The sequence below is a fragment of the Podarcis bocagei genome (genome assembly GCF_964188305.1).
Source record: "Podarcis bocagei genome assembly, chromosome: 7".
NCBI classification, from domain to species: Eukaryota; Metazoa; Chordata; class Lepidosauria; order Squamata; family Lacertidae; genus Podarcis; species Podarcis bocagei.
Window position 1 is genome coordinate 50,426,239 of NC_138132.1, and position 24,232 is coordinate 50,450,470.

At 46.7% G+C, this 24,232-nt stretch overlaps 1 protein-coding gene and 1 long non-coding RNA gene across 7 annotated transcripts in view; one reads left to right on the plus strand and one right to left on the minus strand.

The window, feature by feature from the left end:
* PMFBP1 (polyamine modulated factor 1 binding protein 1) overlaps positions 1-24,232 on the plus strand; it is an 87,904-nt gene that overhangs the window by 39,936 nt on the left and 23,736 nt on the right. For all 6 annotated transcript variants that reach the window (XM_081202552.1, XM_081202556.1, XM_081202551.1 and 3 more), the window contains exons 5-8: positions 8,296-8,428; positions 18,622-18,768; positions 23,393-23,476; positions 23,770-23,916. In XM_081202552.1, coding sequence (XP_081058678.1) covers positions 8,296-8,428; positions 18,622-18,768; positions 23,393-23,476; positions 23,770-23,916 — 511 coding nt within the window. The remainder of the gene's footprint in view (positions 1-8,295; positions 8,429-18,621; positions 18,769-23,392; positions 23,477-23,769; positions 23,917-24,232) is intronic.
* Positions 18,784-23,157, minus strand: LOC308591697. The gene is made up of 3 exons (XR_014010220.1): positions 22,560-23,157; positions 20,344-22,526; positions 18,784-18,832 (listed from the first exon to the last, which is right to left on the minus strand). It is a non-coding gene; the product is annotated as an uncharacterized lncRNA (long non-coding RNA).

The window sequence follows — 24,232 nt, forward strand, 5'->3', positions numbered from 1 at the left end:
ACCCAAATAATGCTCTTTTCTGCCTGCCTTCAAAGGTCTTACGGGAGACCTTCCAGCTCGTCCTCCTCCACCCCCGCCCCCCAATCTCCTCTCTCTCTTTTGCTGCAGGTTTGGCATCACTCTCTGGTCCACTGACTGGCAGCTGGTATCAGCCAGAGCCTGCGTTCATGATGCTTCCTGTGGCATCTCTTCTTCAATGGTGGCTGTCTCCAGTTAGCTGGTTGTTGACTGGGCTGGAGTGTCTTCTCTCTTTCTGGTTCTAGCTATAAATGAACCTGCCTGGCGAACAAACCAACAGCTTGCAGCGAACAAGCCACTTGCGTGCCTTCTGTTACGCCGACAGATGCCCAGTTGCCCCTGGCACAGCAGCGCAGGAGGGGCAAGCAGACGGGGGGCTGTTTTTGCTCTTGGCGCCTCCTTCTTTTCCTTTCTTCTTTTAAAGGCTCGAGGATGCCAGCCTGGGCTTGGGAGTGGCATCATGGCGGAAATGGCGGCCTTTGTCTTCCGTTGCGCTGGCTCCACTGCAGCAGAATGAAGCTGAAATGGCGGAGGGGTCCAGTTGGCGCCTTGCCTGTGGGGGAGCCCCTGGATCTCTGGAGTCCAAGGGAGAGGCGAGCTTGCCCTCCTCCTCCTGGCACCCCGTGCCCTCGGCTGCCGCTTGTTGTCTGCTCCCGGGCTCTGGCTAATCTCCCTTTGCTGCTCCGCACTGTCTGGCCCACGTACAGGACCCCCAGAACATATGCCCGCTGCTGCTCTTATCACACGAAACTGTGGCGTTGCCACTGAATGGATGGCACCGTGCCAACGAGTCTGCCATCCGCCCTTGCAGGCAGCTCTTTCCTTTCTTCCCTCCCACCCACCCTCTCTCTCTCACTCTCCCCTCCTCCTTCTGTCGACTTGACGTTAATTAACACACGGATTAATTGATTTTAAAAGCAAAAGAATTACAGTCAACTTTTCCCACAGGGTGCCGACGCCAGCCGCTTGGCACATTTCTGCCTTTCACAGGGGGGCAGGAGGGAGGCGCCCACAGCAGCGCAGCGCAGCCAGCCCCTGCAGGAGAAGTGAGCAGCGTTGGCTGCTGATGGAAGGCGAGCGACACCCTCCCATCTCATCCTTCGCAATGTGTTGCTATTACAGTTCGTTATAAATAATCAGAGGAGCCCCTCCTCCCATCCCTCTTCTAAAAAACGAAAGCTCTTCTGAGCTCTGAGGAGACAAGAAGTGTCCCCCACCCCCAGCTTGGCTTATTATCACCAAATACAGAGATAGTCTCTGTTGTATATAATTAAGCAGTTAGGAAGGGAAGGATTTCCCACCTCCAGCCATGCTAGCAATGACGGAAAACGTCTCCCTCTTTCCCTGGTCTTGCCTCCTCATTTCTTCCTCCCTAATTGGCTCAGATGCGTGGCTTCTGGTGAAGAATCTCAACCAGGTCCAAGTTGGTGGGTTGCAATTAAGGGCAATATTTCTCATGCCAGGGCTTAGGGTGCTTTTGCCTCCCCCCACCCCACCCCCTGGAGGCAAAGGGCCAAGCAGACGAGGCGGGGTGGCCAGCTGGAACCAGCCTTTGCCTTTTATTTCGTTTTGTTTTTTTAAAAAAACACACACACAAAGCAATTGAAGCGGTGACTGGAATCCATTATGCAAATCAGGCAGTATTTGCATAATGTTTCATGACTGGAATATGCAAATGAGTTGTATAATTTATGAGTGCCAGTGTCTGTCTGTGAATTTGTCCTGTGCAGAGGCTCCCTCTGAACACCAGTGAAAGCCCCTCCCTCCCTTCCTCCTCTCAACTCTTTCCTTTCCCAGGCCAGACCTGGCCCAGTTTGCTCTTCCCACCCTGGGAGGGCGTTGCTCAGGTTAACTGCAGCAGCAGCAGCACCGCACAACACAGAGAGCAGTCCAGGGGAACATCCTCTCGGGGTGGGGTGAGTTGGAGTAGGCAAAAGAGGGAGTGGAGCAGGCACATTCCAGGCCCCTCTTCCTCCAAGGCTTTTCGGGGGGGTTCATGGGATCCCCCCTGCTCATCTCTTTCTTTGACTGAAGGGTCTGGACAGTGCAGTGTTTCATGGCCTCCAAGCACTGGGCTTCTAGCCCCACGGTGACTGATGTACACCCGGAAATGGGGCAGTTTTTCTGTTCTGACTGCATGGTTTTTGCATGCAGCCCTTGGAACAAGAGCCAAACATTCCTTTAAACTCTCTGCTCTGGAGGTTGACCAAAGCTTGACTCGGAGCATTCCATGGGAGCATCATTAAGACTTTGTGATGACTTTCCTTAGGTGGCTGGCGGTAAGCAGGTAGAAGGTAACGTTGATAACTCTAAGTTGGTGGTATTGTGTCTTGTAAATTTAAACCGCTTCTTGCTTCAGTAGGAACCATTTCCTGGTTAGCTTCCAGCCTTTTGTAGTAGAAGGCTATTATGTCTATGTTGAGGTAGAGTTGCTCTTGCCACAGGAACTAGCCTGGCAGCTCAACCCTTTTGGCGACTCTGTGCTTATTGCCTTCCACAGCCATTGCTGGGCAAAGTGCGCAAAATCTTTAAATCTTTTAACAAATCTTTGATTAATCCCTGCTAAGTAGATTAAATCCCCCTGTATACTTTCAGTGGAAGGAATTTGCTCGGTGTCTTTCATAGAATCATAGAGTTGGAATAGACCACAAGGGCCATTGAGTCCAACCCCCTGCCAAGCAGGAAACACCATCGGAGCACTCCTGACATATGGTTGTCAAGCCTCTGCTTAAAGACCTCCAAAGTAGGAGACTCCACCACACTCCTTGGCAGCAAATTCCACTGTCGAACAGCTCTTACTGTCAGGAAGTTCTTCCTAATGTTTAGGTGGAATCTTCTTTCTTGTAGTTTGGATCCATTGCTCCGTGTCCGCTTCTCTGGAGCAGCAGAAAACAACCTTTCTCCCTCCTCTATGTGACATCCTTTTATATATTTGAACATGGCTATCATATCACCCCTTAACCTCCTCTTCTCCAGGCTAAACATGCCCAGCTCCCTTAGCCGTTCCTCATAAGGCATCGTTTCCAGGCCTTTGACCATTTTGGTTGCCCTCCTCTGGACATGTTCCAGTTTGTCAGTGTCCTTCTTGAACTGTGGTGCCCAGAACTGGACACAGTACTCCAGGTGAGGTCTGACCAGAGCAGAATACAGTGGCACTATTACTTCCCTTGATCTAGATGCTATACTCCTATTGATGCAGCCCAGAATTGCATTGGCTTTTTTAGCTGCCGCGTCGCACTGTTGGCTCATGTCAAGTTTGTGGTCAACCAAGACTCCTAGATCCTTTTCACATGTACTGCTCTCAAGCCAGGTGTCACCCATCTTGTATTTGTGCCTCTCATTTTTTTTGCCCAAGTGCAATACTTTACATTTCTCCCTGTTAAAATTCATCTTGTTTGTTTTTGCCCAGTTCTCTAATCTGTCAAGGTCGTTTTGAAGTGTGATCCTGTCCTCTGGGGTGTTAGCCACCCCTCAGGGCACTACCAATACACCAAGATACTTTGGTGAGCCACACAGATTCCCTTAGCACAGGCCTCTGAATCAGTCCTGCCATTGAAACGAGCTATGGTGTCTGAGTACCAGCTAGAGTGGATTTGATTTAAATCACTAGTCACTGAGACTTGATTTAATTATTACTATTTTTTTTTACAGAAAGATATTCCTGCTGGTATAATCTTAATATTTACAACCAGATGAAGGTTTCATTTTTGGAAGAATAATTTTTTAGAGTAGTTTTTACAGTTATATCAAAAATTACTGATTTGGTTATACTATTAGAATTACATAGATAATTATGAAATTATTGTGAGGTTTAATAAGTTAACTGTTTATATTTTGACAACTTTTCTGCTGTACTTTATTGGAAGGAGAAAAATAATCACTTCCTTAATAACAATTTAAACAATTTATTTAACTAAAACAATAATGTTGTAGCATATGTATCCATGTTTGTTAAGTGATGTGGTTAATCTTTTTTAAAAAAAACAAAACAACAACTGAGTTTCAGCACACATGAAAAACTTAAAAGAAATCCTTATTTCCTGATGAATAGCCTTTGGACTACTATGTAAAGAAAACTCTTTAGAAAGATTTCCCCCCCCCAAAAAAAACATTTTATTTTAAAAATCCAATCTTAATTTTAAAAAATCAGTTTTTAAAAAATGCGATTTAAATTTTAAAAAGTGGAATTTTATCTACCCTGGTACCAGCTGGACTCTCTGCCTTGTCAGTGCCCAGAAGCAGGAGAACTTGGAAGCCAGAGCATAGGAGCCTACGCTTCCCTGACCTGACAATACAGTTCAGAGGCTGGCCACAAAAGGCTGCATGGCCCATTCCTCCATCAGACAGCTAGCAGCTGCTGTTTCTGAATGTCAGTAAGCTACCTTACATCAGGTCCATCTTGCCCAGTATGGTTCAAGGTCTTGGCCAGAGAAAGACTTTTGGTGTCACCTGATGCCAGGAGGTGCCATTGGGAACTCAGCCTGGGCCTCCAGCATGACAAACAGATGCTCTGCCACTGAGTTCTGTTCCTTCCCATATTGTGCCAGGGAGGAGATGCCTGGTTGTAACTATGTGAGTGAAACTCAAATGTCTAAAAAGATCACTACTCCCAGCCTTGGCATGATCCACCTTGCAGATGCACTTCACACATTTTTCTTTTATTAACGTGGAGAAAAAAATCCAAGTCTGGAAAAACCAATTGTCACATTAAAGATTCAAACCCTGTGTGAGAAATAGAATATGCACAAATGTGTTTGTTTTGCATACACATTTTAAATTTCTGTGTTTTTATTCTAAACTCAGTGTTTGACTTCTAGGAGGATTTCGCTCATTAGTTTTGCTTCATGGAGGTGGCTAAAGAAATGAGAGGCAATGAGAGGTGGTTTCTCCTCGGAATAGAAGCTGAGGTTCTCAAGGAACAGCCACAGTGATCAGATTGTGTACTGGTAACCCAATTCCATGTGCACAGAAATCCCTCCACCAAAGAAGTTTTTATTCTCCTTTGGGGCTGCAGCCCAGCCTTGCTGCTTCCCATCATTCACTTGCGTTCTTGAGTTTTCTTTTGAGCTTTCCCAAATTGTCACACTTGGTATTCCTCTTTTCTTTAATGATCAGGCCTCCTCCATTTCAGGTTATTCAGTCCATCCCAATCTTGTATCACCAGCAACAATTCTCTTCAATTCCTAATTGAACCCTTCAGGGTCCTGAGCTCCCCCCTTCAGAACCCCACCCGAGAACTCTAGTAATGTCTCTTGGGGCTCTCTCATGTGCCAATGACAAGACTTAAGTTTGCCCACCCGGGAAGAATGGCAGATGAAGATGATGGACTACATGGAATTGGCGGAAATGACTGGCAGAATCTGAGACCAGGGAGAAGAGTCGGTGGAAGAAGATTGGAAAAAAATTAAAGTATATTTACAGAAATATTGCAAAATTAATGAATGTTAGAAGGATGCTGGAATGAAGTTATATGGCTTTAGCAGAAATGTTATAAAGAATTAAGCAAAAATATATTGTTAATGGGCCAAAGTGGAAAATTTAAGGTCAGATTGTGTTAAGATAAATTATAGAACAAAAATTGAGAAAGATGGAAAGGATTTGCTGAAATAGATAATTGAACTAGAATACAAAAAAGGGAGGTGTGAGGAGGTCGAAGAAACAAGTAAATGAAAGGTAAAGATATGGAAATATTGGATGTGTTTTTAAATGTTTTTGTCTTTTTCTTTGTTGTTTTGTTTTTTGTTTTTGTTTTTATTTTTGATGTATTGTAAGGTATTGTTTTGTTCTGTTTAACTTTTATTGTTTCTTTCTTCTTTTTTCTGTAATCATTAAACCTCTAATAAATATCATTTAAAAACAAACAAACCAAGACTTAAGTTTGTTCATTACCTCTTGGGTGTTCCAGGGGTTGGCTGGCCTCAGAACAGGAGATCTAGATATATAGATACCCCTCCCACCCAAATCAGCCTCTTTGCCCTGTACTCCAGTCTGTAATAGATATTAGAGGGTCCTGGACTCCATATTTTAAAGCACTGACCTTGTGACAGAATTCCTCTGGGACATCTTCTGGGCCTCCAATATCCTGGAAAACGTAGTTAAGACATTACAGTGGTGCCTCGCAAGACGAAAATAATTCGTTCCGCGAGTCTTTTCGCCTTGCGATGTTTTTCGTCTTGCGAAGCACGGTCCGTCGCAACTGCGCCTCTTCAAGCGGCTTTAAGAAAAATGCGCAAGATGTTTTCGTCTTGCGAAGCAAGCCCATAGGGAAATTCGTCTAGCGAAGCAACGCAAAACCGAAAAACCCTTTCGTCTAGCGAGTTTTTCGTCTTGCGAGGCATTCGTCTTGCGGGGCACCACTGTATCTGCCTCCCTGCTTCAGCCAAGGGCTTCCAGAGTGGTTTGGGCCATTAGATTAATGCAGATGCTTTGTGGCTCTCCACGCCCTTTGGCATAGATTTCCCCAGTCTCTGCCTACCAGTGTCGTCTCTGGTTTCCCCTGGGGTCTTCATCCATACTTTGTTACGTAGTGGCTTGATGGCCTGCTTGGCTCTTGACTTTAATGATGAAAAAACTCATATTCTTGACACAGGCTGGGTGCAGTCATGTGATTTGGTCATATTCACTCTCTTTACAGGAAGCACCAGCCAAATTTGCCACCAAATAATTGTTTCATCATTCTGCCCGTTCCAAACGTCTGTCTGCGAATTGCCTTCCTTCCGATATTAAGTTGCCTTGCTTGCCTCCTTCAGATGATTTCAGGGAGCTAAGCTCTGCTCATCCTCTTCCCCCAAATGCAGCCCTTTCTGCCCCTCTGCGTTGCCTCCGGGTGCAATAAGTAGGTTAATACTTGCTGTAGGGTTAGCCTGAGGGTTAGAGTTCCCAGTGGGCAAACCAGCATTCTGCGTGGGAAGTGTGCATGTGCGTGCCCGCCTGTGCATACAAGAAAGAGAGAGAGAGAGAGAGAGAGAGAGAGAGAGAGAGAGAGGGCTTGTGAACAGAGAGGTTTTCAAGGTTAACACACACGTTCCATTCCCTTGTTATGCCACCTTCAGCAGAGGTAGCTAAACTTGCAAACCATTTCCTCTTTTTAGAAAATGCAGTGTTAGGTATACCTTTGCAACCTGTTTCCCCCCCTCATTTTTCAGAGGCAGGAAAACTTGGGCTGTGTCCGTGAGCTCTCTTTCTTTCTCATCTTTCCAGAGGCTGCTAATGCCCTCCCTCTGGAACTTGAGAGGCAGGATTTTCATCCGACCGAAAGGCCTGGCTCTTGTTCAGGAAGGGGAGATATTACCCCCAGTCCCAAGTGGAGTCCTATCAAATGCTATGAAAATGGGAATGTCTCTTCCCCCATCCCGTTCCCTTCCAACAGAATACAAAGGACTTGTCTCAAAAAAAAGTATTCTTGGAACTCACAGCAAGTGAAAGATGCTGACATCTCCTCCCACAGACCGAAATAGCTATACATATATAGATAGGAGCTGCCACCCCCAGTGTGGGGATGTTGAGAAGCCAGAGAGCCTGGATTAAACTTCAGCAAGGATCCTGTGTGTCGGGGGGGGGGGGGGAAGCATCTCAGGCATTGCTTTGACGAGGTGGTCACAAAGCCTGCCGGTTGGGGCTCCAGAGGAAAATAGAAAGCTGCCTTCTTCTGCTGAGTCAGACTATTAGTCCAGCTTAGCTCAGAGCTAGCAGTTGCTCTCCAGGGTCTTTTTCATCCTAACCTGTGGATGCTGGAGGTTGTGCCTGGGACCGTTTGCACGTCATGCAGATGCTTTGCCACTGCACTAAGACCCCATAAACCTTTCCAGCCAAGCCCTAGAGCCCTTTCCAGGCCACGGCATGCTCATTGGTGACTCACAGGGGCAAATAGTGCTAGAGCTGCAGCCATGCATCATGCCTGGAGGTGCCCATTCAGGGTATACAAGGTATGCGCACAGCAGCCTCTTGAAAGAAACAACCGTTGGGGTTGGGGAACACTGCTTTCCTGAGTGTGTGAGTGAGTGAGTGGTCGGCCTAGATGAGCAGAGGGAGAGATAATTTTTACCAGGTCGGGCTGTCTGTCCACCCATTTGAGGACAGTTCTCTCAGCAGAGAAAGGAAGACAATTCCTATCACCTGATCCTTTCCTAGCTAGAGATACAAGGGATTGAGCCAGATGCCAAGCAAAGCTACAGCAGACGCTTCCCTAAAACCAATTTGTTTGTTCCCTTTCCCCAAATTCTTCTGTGCAGCCTTTGTACCTTTTCTGACTGGCCTTCCCTTCCTCCCTTTGTGTAGGTACTGTCTCCCAGGACAGGAGATGGAGCAAGCAGAACTGAACTCTCTTTGGGGACTGAAAGAGCACTTTACTTGTGAGCTGGATCTTCAGCTGAGAGACGCTGGTCACACCCAGGAGAAGGTGAAAGCAGAGGTAGGGTTTACCTTTCTGGGGGTGGCTGCAGCAGACACTGGACTAGCTGGGCTAGCCTGCCTGGGAGGAAAGAAGGATGATCAGAATCAGCACTTTGAGGCCAAGGAAGGGAAGGAGAGCAGGAATGCTTTTGCCCTTCATTTGCCAGTAGCTGCCCACCAGTGTGGCAGTTCTGAAAACCTTTCCCTAAAGCTCTGGTGAGGTTGAGCAGGCATTTCCATCTATATATGTATGCAGGGCCATCTTTTCCTGATTTACAAGGGACAATGTGTTGGCTCTCACTCAAGCAGGTGCTGGCTTCTTAATTTCTTCTGGCCTGTGAACTTTAGATGTACCCATATACATGGGAAGATTTCCATTATGTTTCTACATACCACCGTCCTACACACACACAAAATGCAATACCAGAGCAGGTCACTTCAATGTTTTAACTTTGCTTCTGCTTCATCCAACTTCTGTAATAATGCAAACTGGGAACAGCCACCCAATGGAAGCTTGAAGGAAAGTGCAGTCACCATCTGCTTCATTCTTGAGAAGTGCATCTCCCACATCTGGATCTTCTGTGCACTGGTTTACCATAGCAACACCAGCAAGGTTCAAGAATTGGTTCAAGAATGTAGAACCAGGTATAATAGTCTCTAGGGCATTGATTACATCATGTTCCTGTCTTTGATGGTTGTGTCCTGTTGCAAAACCTGCTGCTATCCTATTTGCTGCCAGGGTCTGACTCTGTGAGAATCAAGGGAAGAGGCTGTAGGTTATACACAGCAGTGTTAGCTAGCATGGTGATAGTGTTAGTGGATCTCTGTACATATGTATCTTTCCTTCAAAGACCAGAGGAATTGTATATAGCAGATAGTAGTGTTTAGCTTTGCTTGTATCCGGAGACAATAAACACTTTGTTAGTTTGAACGGCCTGGGAGAGGAGATTTTCCCTTAACCGGGGACTCTGGAAGAAGCTGTTTTGCTGGGAGCAGGAATTCTCTGAAGGCTCTTCTGGGACTCTGCATACTCTGCTGATATTTCACCCTGGTTGACGTGTGGTGAACTACCAGCGGACTTCCACAAGTCACCAACAATGATTACTCAGGACTCTGGAAATGGGTTCATTGTGGCCCAATTGCTGTAGGTTTCCTGGGATGTTACTCTTGCTGCATCTTGAAACTGTCAGCTATCAACATCCCAATGCTTGTTTGCGTCTGAGAATCCAGGAGAATCTCCAACAAAAGGCAATGCTGTTCTCTCTCCGAGAAAGATCTGCCTTCTGTAGCTGAGAGGAAGACTCTAAATCTCTTTCAATGCATTCCTCACATCCTCAGTCAACTTCCTCGTAACAGGCGGGCTTCTGCTTTGGCATGGGAGACATTAGAAAAGAATCAGAGGAGGAGAGAGGCACAGTGGGGAAGCCAAGAGGTCAGGCATTATTTCTGCCTCTCAACAAGGGTAGAGGCTTGTCAGTCGGTCACAAAGTCTTGGGCCCTTTTGCTCCAATCTGGAGCTCCAACAAGCCACTTCTTACTTCCATATGTGGAAGTGGAACAGCTGGAACTGAAGGACCTGGTCCAACCATGAAGGCTTGAGAGAAGAAGGCAGGCAAATGAAATGCAGTCACGCCCTCGACTTCCAGGAGGAAAGATGGCAGACTAGACATCTCTTGTTGGAGGACTTCCGGTCGGCGCCAGCGCTAATGGCGGTCCTTTTTCCGAGCTCCGGAGAAGGACTGCCCTGCGAGTTCGGGTCTGCCCCGCTACGGCAAGCGGGGGACCCCTAAAATCACAGGCGCGGAAGCCTGTGAACGAGGAGATTCGGTGGGCACCAAAAGCGCCCCCCCTTTACCGCAGAAAGAGCCTTTTTAAAGGCTCTGGAACGACATCGGGGGAGCGCGGTGCTGAGAATCGCTACCCAGCCCGCAGGGTGAAGCCGCGTCGCTATTAGTGGAGAGCGCCGATTCCTTCCTGTAAATTACGGACAGAAAAAACCCGTGAGTAAAACGGAACTTTTATTTGGATCTAAATTTTGGAGATTTGGCTGAAAGCGGGGAGGTCAAAATCAAGGAAGTCTGCCTCCCCCCGACTGCATGAAAGTGAAAGCAACAGAACTCTAAAGCTGCATCCGTTAAAGACTTTGTTTTTATTTAATCAAACCTGACATTTGGACTTTAGATCTCCCCTCTAGCTAGCTGGGCAGAGGGGAGGCAAAAGAGACTTTGGCAATTGCATGATTTATTTAAAAGAAAAACCCTCTGCTGCCTCAGTTGTCTAAGAGTATGAAACGGTCTGCCTTTTAGGATAATAGGACACTGAACTGACTTTTCCCTGTGAAAGTTACATTGTGATACAAAGTTTCTGCATTGCCTGGATACAGTACACTAGACAGTATCTACTGGGAAATTGTGACAATTTGCAGTTACAAGCCTCCAGCTACACTTGCTTTAATTTTTCTCTTTCTCTCTCTCCTACGTATTTGGATATTCTCTTTGCCTTTGTATTTGGACATTTTATATTTGGCCATTTTGATTTGCTCCCCCTAGAGGGTAAAGTAAAGGTTGGCACAGCCTAAGACAGTGGAATTTTCCAGTGGGGAACAGTTCCCGTGGGAAACGACCTTGACATGAGTGGCTCACAAGAAGAGATAGTCACAAGAGCCAAGACCAAACAACAACAACAGCACCAGCTGCAGCAACAACAGCTAAAGAAAAGAGGCTCAATCACAGGCGTAACTGCCAGATTTGCAGGAATAACAGGACAAGAAAAAGTGACAGCTGTCTCTATGGAAGCCGTGACAGAAGCCCTGCTCAAGATAAATCAATCCCTGGAGTCTCTGACAAAACAGACTTCAGAAAATACACAAAAATTAACAGAAATATCAGCAAGACTAGACCAGAATACAGAATCTATAAACAAATTGGTTGAGGAAAATTCTACTACACGTAAAATTGCTGAAGAAGCGAGAGCCATCGCTGGAGAGACACAAGAGAATTTAGAACCGATTGCCAAGAAGGTCCATGAGCACGACGCAACTTTGGCTCTGTGGGAACTACAGAGAAAAGAGAGAAATTTGAAATTGAGATTGATTCCAGAGAACGAAAGTGACAACCTTGCGGAGTTTTTAACACAGGAGTTTGCTGATTGCTGGGATCTGGAGGAAGACGAATTTAAAATTACAACAGCCTTCAGATTGGGCAAAAAGCAGGATAGAAAGACCCCGAGAGACTGCTTGATTACACTTAGATCTAAGGAAGAAAGAGATAAAATACTAGGACTACACTTTGAAAAGGCCTTGCAAATTGGAAACTCAGCTGTACAGATTTTTAAAGACATCCCAAAACATATTTTGGATTTGAGAAACTTCTATAAGGACTTAGCTCTTCTGTTAAAGAAAAACTCCATCCGCTTCAGGTGGGAATTCCCACAGGGATTGTCTTTTGATTACAAGGGAAAGAAGGTCAAAATAAAGACTATTAAAGACAAAGACAAATTTTTGGAAAGAAATCAAGAGGACTTGCAGAAGGGGACTGTGGACCCAATTGCAGAACAGAGGAGAGCATTAGACATTCTGAATCTCTCGCTTGGACACAAACCACCACCATCAGAGGAAGAGCAACAACTTGGAGCTGTTGGAGGAGTGTCAGAGAAATAACAAAATGGCTCTGCAATTTCTTAGCTGGAATTGTAATGGGCTCAATGGGCCTTTGAAGAGAAGACAAGTTTTTCACATTTTGAACAGAGAACAACTGGACTTGATATGTCTACAAGAAACCCACATAACCAGAGCTCACAGGAGATTACTTACAAACAAAAGACTAGGACAAGAATTTATCTCATCAGACAAAGTAAAAAAAAGAGGAGTTGTGATTTATGTAAAAGAGAAATGGGCCCCAAAAATGATGTTTAAAGATGAGCAAGGGAGATATTTGGCAGTGGAGATACAAGTACAAGGAGAAAAACTTTTAGTTGTTGGAATCTACGCACCAAATGAAGGTAAATCTGACTTCTTCAAGAGACTTCATGAAACTCTGACGGACTATTTGGATTACAATATGATAATTATGGGAGACATGAACGGTGTGGTCTCCACCAACATGGACAAGGCACAAAGACTAACAGTTACCAAGGAAGGGAGACTTCCTAGGACCTTTTTTGAAATGACGGAAAACATGGACTTGATAGATATATGGAGAACAAGGAACCCTCTGGAGAGAGAGGGAACCTTTTTCTCCCAAGCAATGATGACCTGGACCAGAATTGATCAAATTTGGATTACTAGTGGCATGGCTCCAAAGATTAAGAAGGTAGAAATCTGCCCTAAAACTTGCTCCGACCATAACGCCGTGAAGATGGAAATGAAACTTACAACAACTGGTCAATTTAGATGGAGAATGAATGACACCCTCTTTCGAGACAAGGAGATCCTTATGAAGGCCCCAAAAACTTTAAAGGACTATTTTGAAATAAATTTGAGGGCCGACGTGGAGAAAAGAGTGATCTGGGACGCAAGCAAAGCGGTGATGCGAGGTTTCTTGATTCAACAAAACTCAATAAAGAGGAAAAAACAAAATGAGAAAAAAGAAAAGATTTTGGAAAAGATAAAGGAAGGAGAGAAAAAATTAAGAGCAAAACCAAAGTCCCAGGAGATTTTAAGAGAGATTAAGTTATATCAAACACAATATATGGAATTGATGAACCAAGAGATTGAATGGAAGATAAAGCAAATGAAACAAAAGACATTTGAATCAGCAAATAAATGTGGCAAACTTCTGGCATGGCAAATGAAGAAAAGGCAGAAATTAAATACAGTTACAAGCCTAGAAGTGGATGGAAAGAATATATCTAAACCTAATGAAATTAGAAATTGCTTCTTGAGTTATTTTAAAAAACTTTATACTCAAGGCCCGCAAAATGAAGAAGATATAGACAAATTCCTTGATAAATATGGATTACAAAAAAACTCTCATCAAGGCAAGATGGATCTGAACCAGAGAATAACAGAACAAGAGATAGAGGCTGCCATTCAGAATATGCAACTGGGCAAATCTCCAGGACCAGATGGACTGACTTCCAGATACTACAAATCGCTGAAGGAATGGTTGATTCAACCACTAAAAGAAGTTTGTAATGAGATCCTTGAGGGAAAAAAGGCACCTGAATCGTGGAAAGAAGCATATATTTCACTCATACCAAAGACAGAGACTGAAAAGACTCAACTGAAGAACTACCGCCCAATATCACTACTTAATGTGGATTACAAAATTTTTGCAGACATTTTGGCAAAAAGATTTTAAAAAGTGCTGATGGAAAAGATTCATAAGAACCAAGCAGGCTTTCTCCCAAAAAGACACCTAGCAGACAATGTAAGGAATATAATAGATATTTTGGAAAAGCTAGAGGTGAATATAAATACTAAAGCAGTATTGATTTTTGTGGACGCGGAGAAAGCCTTTGACAATATTTCTTGGAGCTTTATGATAAAGAATCTTCATGGGATGGGGGTAGGCCAAGGTTTTGAGAATGGTATGGCTGCAATATATTCTGAACAAAAAGCTAAATTGATTGTAAATAATGTAGTAACTGAGGAACTTAAGATAGAAAAAGGAACACGACAGGGGTGCCCAATTTCCCCATTACTCTTCATTTCAGTTCTGGAGGTGTTGCTGAATATGATTAGGAATGACCAGCAGGTTAAAGGAGTGCAGGTCGGAGCTAAACAGTATAAGTTAAGAGCATTTGCAGATGACCTAGTATTGACTTTGCAAGAGCCAAACACTAGTACGAAAAAGGTCCTAGAAATAATCCAACAGTTTGGCCAGGTAGCTGGATTTAAGTTGAATAAACAAAAAACCAAAGTTTTAGGAAAAAAATTAACAGATACGGAAAAAGAGAAATTCCAAGAGGAGACAGGGTTGACGGTGGTCAAGAAGGTGAAATACCTAGGGGTTTATTTGACATCCAAAAATGTGAATTTGTATAAGGATAACTATGAAAAATGTTGGTCAGAGATTAAAAAAGATCTAGAAATATGGTCAAATTTGAAATTGTCAATGTTAGGTCGAATTGCAGTGATTAAAATGAATGTATTGCCTAGAATGTTATTTTTGTTTCAGACCTTGCAGATTCTTGATAAGATGGAATGTTTCAAGAGGTGGCAGAAAGATATTTCGAAATTTGTCTGGCAGGGCAAAAAGCCCAGAATCAAATTTAAAATATTGACAGACGCTAAAGAAAGAGGGGGTTTTGCCCTGCCGGACTTAAAATTGTACTATGAGGCAGCAGCATTTTGCTGGCTGAAAGAATGGATGCTCCTCGAGAACACAGACATTTTGGATCTGGAAGGTTTTAACAATGCTTTTGGTTGGCATGCATATCTATGGTATGACAAAATCATAGTGCCTTTAAAAATCACATTGTTAGAAAAGCATTGTTCAATGTCTGGATAAGATATAAAGATCTGTTGGAAAACAAAACCCCTAGATGGGTGTCATCAGTGGAGGCCAAGGCAGTGAAGAAACTCAATATGGAGGTCGGATGGCCGAAGTATTGGGAAATTTTGGAACAGGATGGAGATAAGTTCAAATTACAAAGTCATGAGAAATTGAAACATAAAGTACAAAATTGGTTTCAATATCATCAAATAATGGAGTTTTTCAAACAGGACAGGAAAATTGGCTTTCAGGTGGAAAAATCAAAACTAGAGACTGAATTGTTAGAACCCAATACTAAGAATTTATCCAGAATGTATAACTTGTTGCTGAAATGGAATACACAGGACGAAACAGTCAAATCGGCTATGATTAAGTGGGCACAGGATGTTGGTCATAACATTATGTCAGCTGACTGGGAATGGTTATGGAACACCGGTATTAAATTCACGGCATGTAATGCCTTAAAGGAAAACATTATGAAAATGGTCTATAGGTGGTACATGACCCCAGTCAAGCTGGCAAAAATTTATCATATGCCCGATAACAAGTGTTGGAAATGTAAAGAGACTGAAGGTACCTTCTACCACCTTTGGTGGACATGCCCGAAGATTAAGGCTTTCTGGGAAATGATCTATAATGAAATGAAAAAGGTACTTAAATGTACTTTTCCTAAAAAACCAGAGGCCTTTCTCTTGGGCATTGTCGGCCAATTGGTGTCAAAGAGGGATAGAACTTTTTTTATGTACGCTACAACAGCAGCAAGAATACTCATCGCAAAGTATTGGAAGACACAAGATCTACCCACTCTGGAAGAATGGCAGATGAAAGTGATGGACTATATGACATTGGCCGAGATGACAGGCAGAATCCGTAACCAAGGAAAAGAGACGGCGGAAGAAGAATGGAGAAAATTCAAAAGTTATCTTAAGGACTATTATAAACTTAATGAATGTTAGAGTGTTGTGGTTTTCAGGAACAAAGGGATACAGTGATATAAGGTCAGAATACAGAGATGACTAAGATGACAGAGGTTGGAAAGTAACAATTGGGAGTTGCTATAAAATTATGGACATTGGGATGCAGAAAGGGGGGGTATGGGGAAGTCCCAGAAAAGAGGTTTATGAAAATATGTTATGAAATTATACGTGTATGTTTGTCTTTTTAAGTGTTTGTTTGTTCTCTAAAATTTTGTAAAACTAATAAAATTTTTATAAAAAAAAAAATAGACATCTCTTGTTGACACACTGTCGATGGGGATAATTATATGGTGATTAATGATAGCCAAACCACAAATCTTGTTTATCTCATTATCTCTGGGAAAACAGAGATAACAGGGATTAACCTCTGATACTCAGAAAAGCTGCCTTCCATGCTTTAGGACCGAGAAGTTTTGAGGGACTCAGACAAGGGTGAGTGACTGAGAGCGGAGGAAATCATAATCTTGCCCAAACACCTCATAATGGTCCTAAGGGACATAAGGTTGGCGAAATCTACCTTTCTTTAATTATTTGTGAGACTTTTAATAAATTATGACCGAGGGAGGGGAGCTGCATTCCTCTTCCTCTCTGTGAGGATTTAACCCTCAGCAGCTTCTGCTTCAACGGTGCTGCAGATGTCACAAGAACTTGGTTCTCAGCACATAGAAGCATTTATTGGCAATCCCAGGAAACTGAACTCCTTTCCATCCTGTGATCCTGTGCAGAATCCTTTGAGCATGAACCATTCCACACAAAATGCCATAGGTGATTATTCCCAGCCCCCTTAAAATCAGACTTGGGACCAAATGAAACAAACGGTGATGGGTGAAAGGAGCTTTCTTTCTGCCCAGGGTGCCAAAGGCCAGGCTCTTCTGAGCGGGGCATGGGAGGTCTTCTTAATTTGCTCTGGTTCCAGCCTACGTACCCTGAGCCTCCAGCACAGAGCAGGTCACATGTGCAAATATGCTCACCCAGCCCTTTTGTGTGTGCTTTGCATGGAAAAAAAGTCTGCTTGTGGAGGAGCCGCCAGGAAGGGCTTTCCTCCCAAGCTTCTGCAGCTGCTTCCATTTCAGGCTCTCTTGCCCTCCATCCGCCCATGATCGGTCAGCCCCTGCCTTCATGGGAGCGCTCCTTTCCTTAACAAGCACAACAATGGCAGCTGCAACGGCCTGCCGCTGGATCTTCAAAGAGGAAATTAATTCCATCTGCAGAAGGGTCAAGTGCTGGAAAGTGCCGAGCAGTGCAGTTTGCATGGCAGGCTACAGAGGCGGCAATGCTAATAAGACTATGTTGAGAACAGCAGCCTGGCTCTGGGGAGTCCGATGAAGGCTTCTACAGATTTTGAAAGAAACAGTCTCCCACACCTAATGATGTCTGCTTTCCAATTCATTAATAATGTGGAGCGGGGAGATGGGAGGGAGAGGCAGGCCTGGCTTTGAAATATCAGAATGGGAGAAGATGGGGATTGCTCCCTCCTCTCACTAGAGGTCACAAAGCGAGAAGCAGCTGCAGCCACAGGGCCACCAGAGCTGGGAGCCAAGGACCGTAGCATTGCAGGAATAGTTCCCGTGATGGGCTGCAGCAGTAGGAGTTGGAAGAGGCCTTGAAGCACAGCCCAAACAGGCCTCGGCCTTCAGGAAGACAAGTCATCAGGTGATGCCTAATGAAGGGATTTCAACTCCAAGCAGCTTCCTTTAGGCTGCCTGGACACATTGTCTGACCTTGCTGCTTTGCATCGTTAAAATTTCCCATTCCCAGGATGGTGCTTAAGGGAATTGCCATTTTACCTTCATCTTTCCCCTTCCCAAAACCAATTGGAAAGGTCGCTCCCAAAGCAGGTGTGAGCCGCTCTTCCTGGGCCAAGTGAGTTGTGAGTGAAACTGTTCTCTGTTTTCTTGAAAAGCGCTTCCTGGGTCCAGAGACGTGGTGCCTGATATCATCTCTTCCCTGGCGCTGCCAGGGGGATGGGCTATGTTCTTGGACCTCACTCTGCTTGCAATGCACAGAGCTGGGGAAGAGGACACACCCACTTGCAGCCTTCCCAGCCGCTTCCATCAGGCTGACATTTCTTGGCTTTGACATGCCTGCTGGAAATTGCTCTGTCTCCACGTGATTTTTCTGCATGGTTTCAGCAATTCCACACAAATGTTATTCCCTGCTGGGAGAGACAGTGCTGGCCAGGAAGCTCTCTGTCCCAGGTAGGAGCTCTCAAAGCAGAGAATTTGTGTCATTTTTACCCCCTCCCCTGACTCACTGTAACTTAAAGGAAGATGGTGGGAGGTGCTTTTATTGGGGCGGAGAGGGACGACATTCATGCTCTGATGCACAGCTTTTTGTCTTTCCTTGGAATTTTCTAAAAGCAATATACATGTTTTTCTACTTTTTTATTTTGTAAGCTTTTGTAAACTGCACTGGGAATGCTGGTTGACCATTGAAGGGTAGGCCATACATTTAACGAATAAGTAAATGGGGAATAAAAAGAGTCCAGCGAGGTTGCCCAAGTGTGGAAACAGAATGTGAGTTTCAGCAGGTGTGTTCAAGAGCAAGGAAAGGAGAAGTCTGTGTTAGAGGCCCTGGTTGGTGCCTCCCCAGCTCTGAAGTGTGGCCTGCAGGCCATTCCTGCTGCAATCTGCCAAGCTCCAGCTTCAGCCCCAAAATATCTTGGTTCCAGGGTATGTTATTGCACTGCTCCCCTTTTTGTGTCAAAAACTGGCACTGCAGAAGCACCCGACCCTCTGCCGCACCCAGAGCAGACTGCTTACCAAAATCCAGGTACATGATGGGTTTGTACATTGCAGGTTCTGGACAAAGCAGCTAAAATTAAAGAACTGCAAGAGACCATCACAGATCTGCAGAACGAACTCTCCCAGAAAGACTTGGAGGTGGCGTGCCATCTGCAGGAGGAGCTCCTCCTGGAGTCACAACTGAGCTCCCTGCCGCAGCTGGTAAGGCTTGTGCTACGTGTGGGGTGGGCTCGCTTGCCACTTTTGCCTGAGGTTTCTCTCTGTCCTGAGTAGTGACAGAAGAGGCACAGTTGAGGGCCACCAGTACAGATTGAAGGCAGTAAGGCTAATCAAAAGCTTCCTCTTGTTTTAACTGGAGGGATCCTGGGTTGGTGGGCGCTGGTAACTGAGGGGTTGTAAGAGGCAGGAGCTTTTCTCGTGCATTTGCTTTTGAGCCTGTCTGGGGGCCATGGCTCCTTGGATCACCTTGACGAGGAATTGGTCCCTTGTTATTGACCTGGGACCTAACCTGGGATCCAAGCAGTTCCAGAGAGGCAGGAAGGAAACACAGGCAGAGTTTTCTGGCCAAGCATTGGCTGCAAAGTCTACTTTTGGGTTGATCTCTCAGCAGGCATGTCTGGAGAGTTCTAGAAGGCTGCTGCTCAATGCAGCCTGCACTTGGTTTAGGCCAGGGGTCAGCAAGCTTTTCCAGCAGGGGGCCAGTCCACTGTCCCTCAAACCTTGTGGGGGGCTGGACTGTATTTTGAAGAGGAAAAAATGAACGAATTCCTGTGCCCCACAAATAACCCGGAGATGCCTTTTAAATAAAAGCACACATTCTACTCATGTAAAAATGCTGATTCCCAGACCATCCGTGGGCTGGATTTAGAAGGCGATTGGGCCGGATCCGGCCCCCAGGCCTTAGTTTGCCTACCCGTGGTTTCCAGCCTTTCTCAACCTGTGGGTCCCCAGATGTTGTTGAACTACAACTCCCGTCATCCCAAGCTAGCAAGGCCAGAGCTCAGGGATGATGGGAGTTGTAGTCCAACAACATCTGAGGACCCACAGCTTGAGAACCACTGGTTTGGGCTGTAATCATCCATATACTGACCAGATACAATTCACAAGTTGGACTTTCCTCTGTGTAAACATTGTTTGGACAGAGCCAAAAACCTCCCAACATTCTCTGAGTGGGATGGGGGTGAAACTGTGGGGGAACGAGATGTAACAGAATACAGAAAAGAAAAATACAATGAATGTCCTTTGTATACACTTGGACAATAATTCAGAAAGCATTAAAGGTGGATCAGAAGGATTCTACCAGGTAGCAAAGCATCAGTGAGAGAACTCCCATTATCATCAAGCCAGCTGAGGCAATGGAAGATGAAGTCCAACAACATCTAGTGGGCCACAGGTTCCCCACCCATGGCCTTCCTGGGTGATTAATGCCCCATGGTCAGCCGCTTGCTGGGAGAGGTAGTGCTGGTGATATGCTTTTCTCAAGACAGATGCAGGCAAAGGAGACTTATTGGCAGCTCAGGCCAAAGAGGAGGCTCGTTGGGTGCAGAAAACTCTCCGATCTGCAAGGATGGATCAGGAAAAGCCCCAGGCATCCAGGTCCCTGGTAGGATGGAATCTCAGCCCCCACCCCCACCACAGAGGAAGCAGGAGGATGGCTTCTAGGCAGGAGTGGTTCTTGTGGTCACTATTGGCATGTCCCTTCCAAGGCAATGACTCCTCCTTTCTGAGTGGGTAGAGCAGAATAAGCACAAACACACACTCCACACACACAGAGACCCTCAATGTGAGTGCTGTGTGTGGTGCGCTCCTGCTGGTGCCAAGCTCTCCTTGCAGGAAACAGTCTGGTGTGTGAGTGGAGAAGGAGGAGGGAGAAGCAGCCCTGGCAACCCCTGGGGGCAAGATGTTTGGCCTGGGGACTCAGCAGCTCCTCGCTCAGCCTTCTGTCCCTTTGTGTCTGCTACTCCTGCTCCTCCCCTCTCCTTGGCTTGTTATTTTTCTTTTGACCACTCTTCTCTGCTCCCAGGTCAAGGGCTTGCCCTGTTACAAGAGAAAACTTAGCCGAAAAATTAAGAGGTTTAATCAAAGCTTCTCTAGGCAGCACGAACAATCAGAAAACACTGAACTGGACAAAGTTAACTGCCATTCAGAGGGAAACAGCCAGGGCTTTGCCGTTTCCTGAACAAAGGACTCGGAGACTGAGCCAGAGTTGTGAATGGAAGTGCCAGGAAAAGCAGGCGGGGGAGCCATGCCGCACCGTTTCCCTGTACAACTCACACGCCGGCCATTTTCCTTTCAGCGACAATGTGGAGAGAGGCAGGGAGGTGTCCACAAAGCCAGCTCCCCTCCCCACCCACAAAGGGAACAGATTTTTCTGTCTGAGAAAACGGCTAATATTTCAGGCTTAAAGGAGGGAAAGGAAGCCCTGGTCTCCCCTGAGGCATCCTTTGTGCAGAGGGGTGGGGAATGTATGTGCTTGTTTGTGGACATTGCCACTGCTGCTTCCTCCCCCCCCCCCCCCAGACTGAGTGCAACCTGCTACACCCAACCCAGCTGGCCTCTGCCTACTGAACCTGTAAAGCAGAGCCACCCAGCTCTTCTTGACTCGTTAGGAAGCCATTATTGTGCTTTCTCTCTGCATGTATATGTGGCAAAAGAGATCCAGAGAAGGGAGAAGGTTGGAAGCGGACAGCTAGAATGGGAGTGGCCAAGGAGTAGAGGGGAGGGAGAGGCAAAGGCAGGGTCTGCCTGATCTTTGCCACGTGGCAAAGAGAGGGTGATGAGGCAGGGCTGATGTTCTCCCCACTCCTTTGGCACATGGAAGGTGCTCTTCTTTGCCAGCCTGGCAACCTCCTCCAGCTGGGGAAGGTGCTGGCTCTCTGCTCGCTGGGGGTTCTCCAAGGCCCCCCAGGTTTGTGTGTGCACATGGGCTGATGAACAAAGAAGGCAAGGTCCTGGTGGAGCAAACTGGCAGCATCTCCCCTCAGCCTGCTTGCCACCGCTGGGATCCGTGTTTCTGCATTGTGGCTGCTGCCGCCGACTGGCCCTGTGTGCAGAGCTTGGAAGGAAGGAGGGTGTGCACGCGTACCTTGCAAGACAAGGAGCAGCCATGTGCGCAAGGGAGCCGGGGGTACGGTTTCAGCCTGGCTAAACAATTAAACTCTCAGAGCCGAGGGAGGAGCAGTAGGGCCGTGATTTTCTTTTCTTTTGCAGTAATTGCCTCAGCAATCAGCTTTGATCATCCAGGAGCAGAAGAGACGTGTTGCAAGTTGACATCCGCGGTTTTAATGCAGCCATTTGCATACAGGCGCAGAGCAGAGCACACGGCTTTCTGTGGCGTCTTTGACCTGAAACCGCAGCAGCTTCATAGACACCTCATTTAATTTAATATTTCGCCTCCACTGCAGAAGCCATTGGGGATGGGGGTGGGGCGGATAATCTGGCTCTTGCTTTCCCTGCAAATGTCTCCAGAAATGACATGAAAGTAATTGCTTCTGAACAGAACAGAAAGGAAAAGAAAAGAAATAGCAGAGTTGATTCCGCTTAAATAGGATGGGGATTCGCCCCAAAGATGCTGCCCCATTCTTTACAGCAGGAGAATGGATGCATGTGTGGGGAGCTGGGGACAAGGGGGGAGAGAGAGAGATGACCCAGCCTACTTGTCAGGAGGAGGAGGCATCTTCTGTACGGCCATGGCTGAGACAGCCTTTAGCCCAACCCTGGGGGTGGGGAACTTCCTTGCTCCTGACAGTCTGGAGGCTGCCAACCACTCTACCCCTGTTGTGGATGGAGAATCCTGAGGGACATTAAATGGATGGTTTCTCTGCCAGGCAAGACGTAAGAGCCCTGCTGGACCAGGTCAGAGGCTCAGGTGACTCACTGTGGCCAGCGAGAATGGGAAGCCCACAAGCAAGACATGAATGCTCTAGCCCTCCCTTGCAGCCCATCTCACTGCCTGGCCTCTGAGCCACCTTGGCTCATGGTCATGGACAGACCTCTCCCCCTTGTAAAGTCACAAAATGGGTGGGAGCTAATTCCCTTTGTTCCGTTTGCATCGTAGGCATTGGCCCTCCAGCTTTTTCTCTTCCCTGGGCAGCTACTGTGCTCCAGCAGCTGGGTCCTTTGAGAACTGCCTCTCCTCATCCAGATCCACCAAGCGCCTGAAACTAGAGCTAAAGATCTTTGGCCATCAGCACAGCACAGCCCCCACCCCAAGACAACAGGGCCTGGGTGATTCTGACTCCTCAGAGGCTGGGGAGGTTCAGGGTGCCCATTTGACGTGGCGACTCAAGCTTGGAGTTCTTTGAACTTCTACAACCCTGTCCAGCACCTTCTTGGGTGTTTTTCACCTTTCAGGGAGCACCTGGCAAGCCCTCTGGCGTGGGGTGGGGGTGGAGAGGCCACCAGGAAGAGCTTTTTCTTCTAGAGGCCAGAGCAGCACCATTATCCCCACCACTATGCTGCTCTAAGGTATGAGGAGGGTTAGGCCTGGCACTGCTGCAGCTTGTCTAGCTTCCTCCAGACAAGTGCCCCAGAAGCCAGGACACAATGCTCACCAGCTCCGGTGGCAGGACTGTCACAGCACTGGCTGATGCCCACTTGGCACATTGCCAGGTCCTCTAGGCTTCCTGCTCACACCGCTTGGCCTCTGCCTCCACTCTGTCCTGTCTGGGGTATCTCCCCCTCCCTTCCCAAGGCTTTTGGGGCTGCAGCAGCACAAGCCGCTCTAGCTGATCAATACCCTGAGTCTTGTCGTCTTCTCCCTGCTTATTGGTTGACATTCGCAATCCTCTCTTCCTCCCTCCCTTCCTGTATAAACCCCTTTCAGCTGGAGCAGCAAGCCGCAGAGACCCTGAGGCTTCGGAGCCAGCTCCTGCTTGGGCAGGATGAGAGAGACAGCCTGGCAGACAAGGTACCCGAGACCCCTCTCTCCCCTCTCTCACGTGGCGGCTGCACGGAGGCAGTGGGAAGGTGTCTTGGCTTCGTGCCCTCCTTGGGCCCCGGCAGAACGCCTGGCCTGCTAATATTGGTTCCCCCCATCCCCACAGGAAGGCAAGCAAGCAGCGCTTCCCTTTCCCACCTGCCCACCCAAGATCTGTGCTTGATGCTGTTTTGTTAAAGCCCCTTTAATACTAATTGATTTCTCTCTTCTTCCCCCCTCCCCCCCCCCAATTTCTTCCCTTTCTTCCCTGGGCGGGTCAATAGCTGGATGCTCAGGAGCAGAAGATCTATGAGTTGCAGAGCAAGCAGAGAGAGGCACAGGCAGAGCTGGAACAGAGCTGCATCCGAGTCCTCCAGTTGGAGCGAGAGCTGGAGGCCAGCAAGCAGCAGCAGGAGGGATCCCAGAACCAGGTACGGGAGTGCCAGGGAGGAGGAGGAGGCAGAGGAGAAGAAGAAGAGGGAAGCCAGCCAGGGCAGCAGCAGGAAGAGGAGGGAAAAGCTGCCGCTGCTGCTGCTGCTGCTGCTTAGCCGGGTCTAGCCAGCCTCTTGTTGAGGCTGCTGTAATGGAGCAGATGTTCGGCATATTGATCTCCTCTTCCTCCTCCTTGCTGAGCTTGCAGTGAGGTGACTGGAAGAGAGAGAAACCATGGCAGAATGAAAAGGGCGGACTGTCAGGTGCCTGGATCTGGGCTCCCCAAATGGGTATTGTCTGGTGGAGACAGGCTTG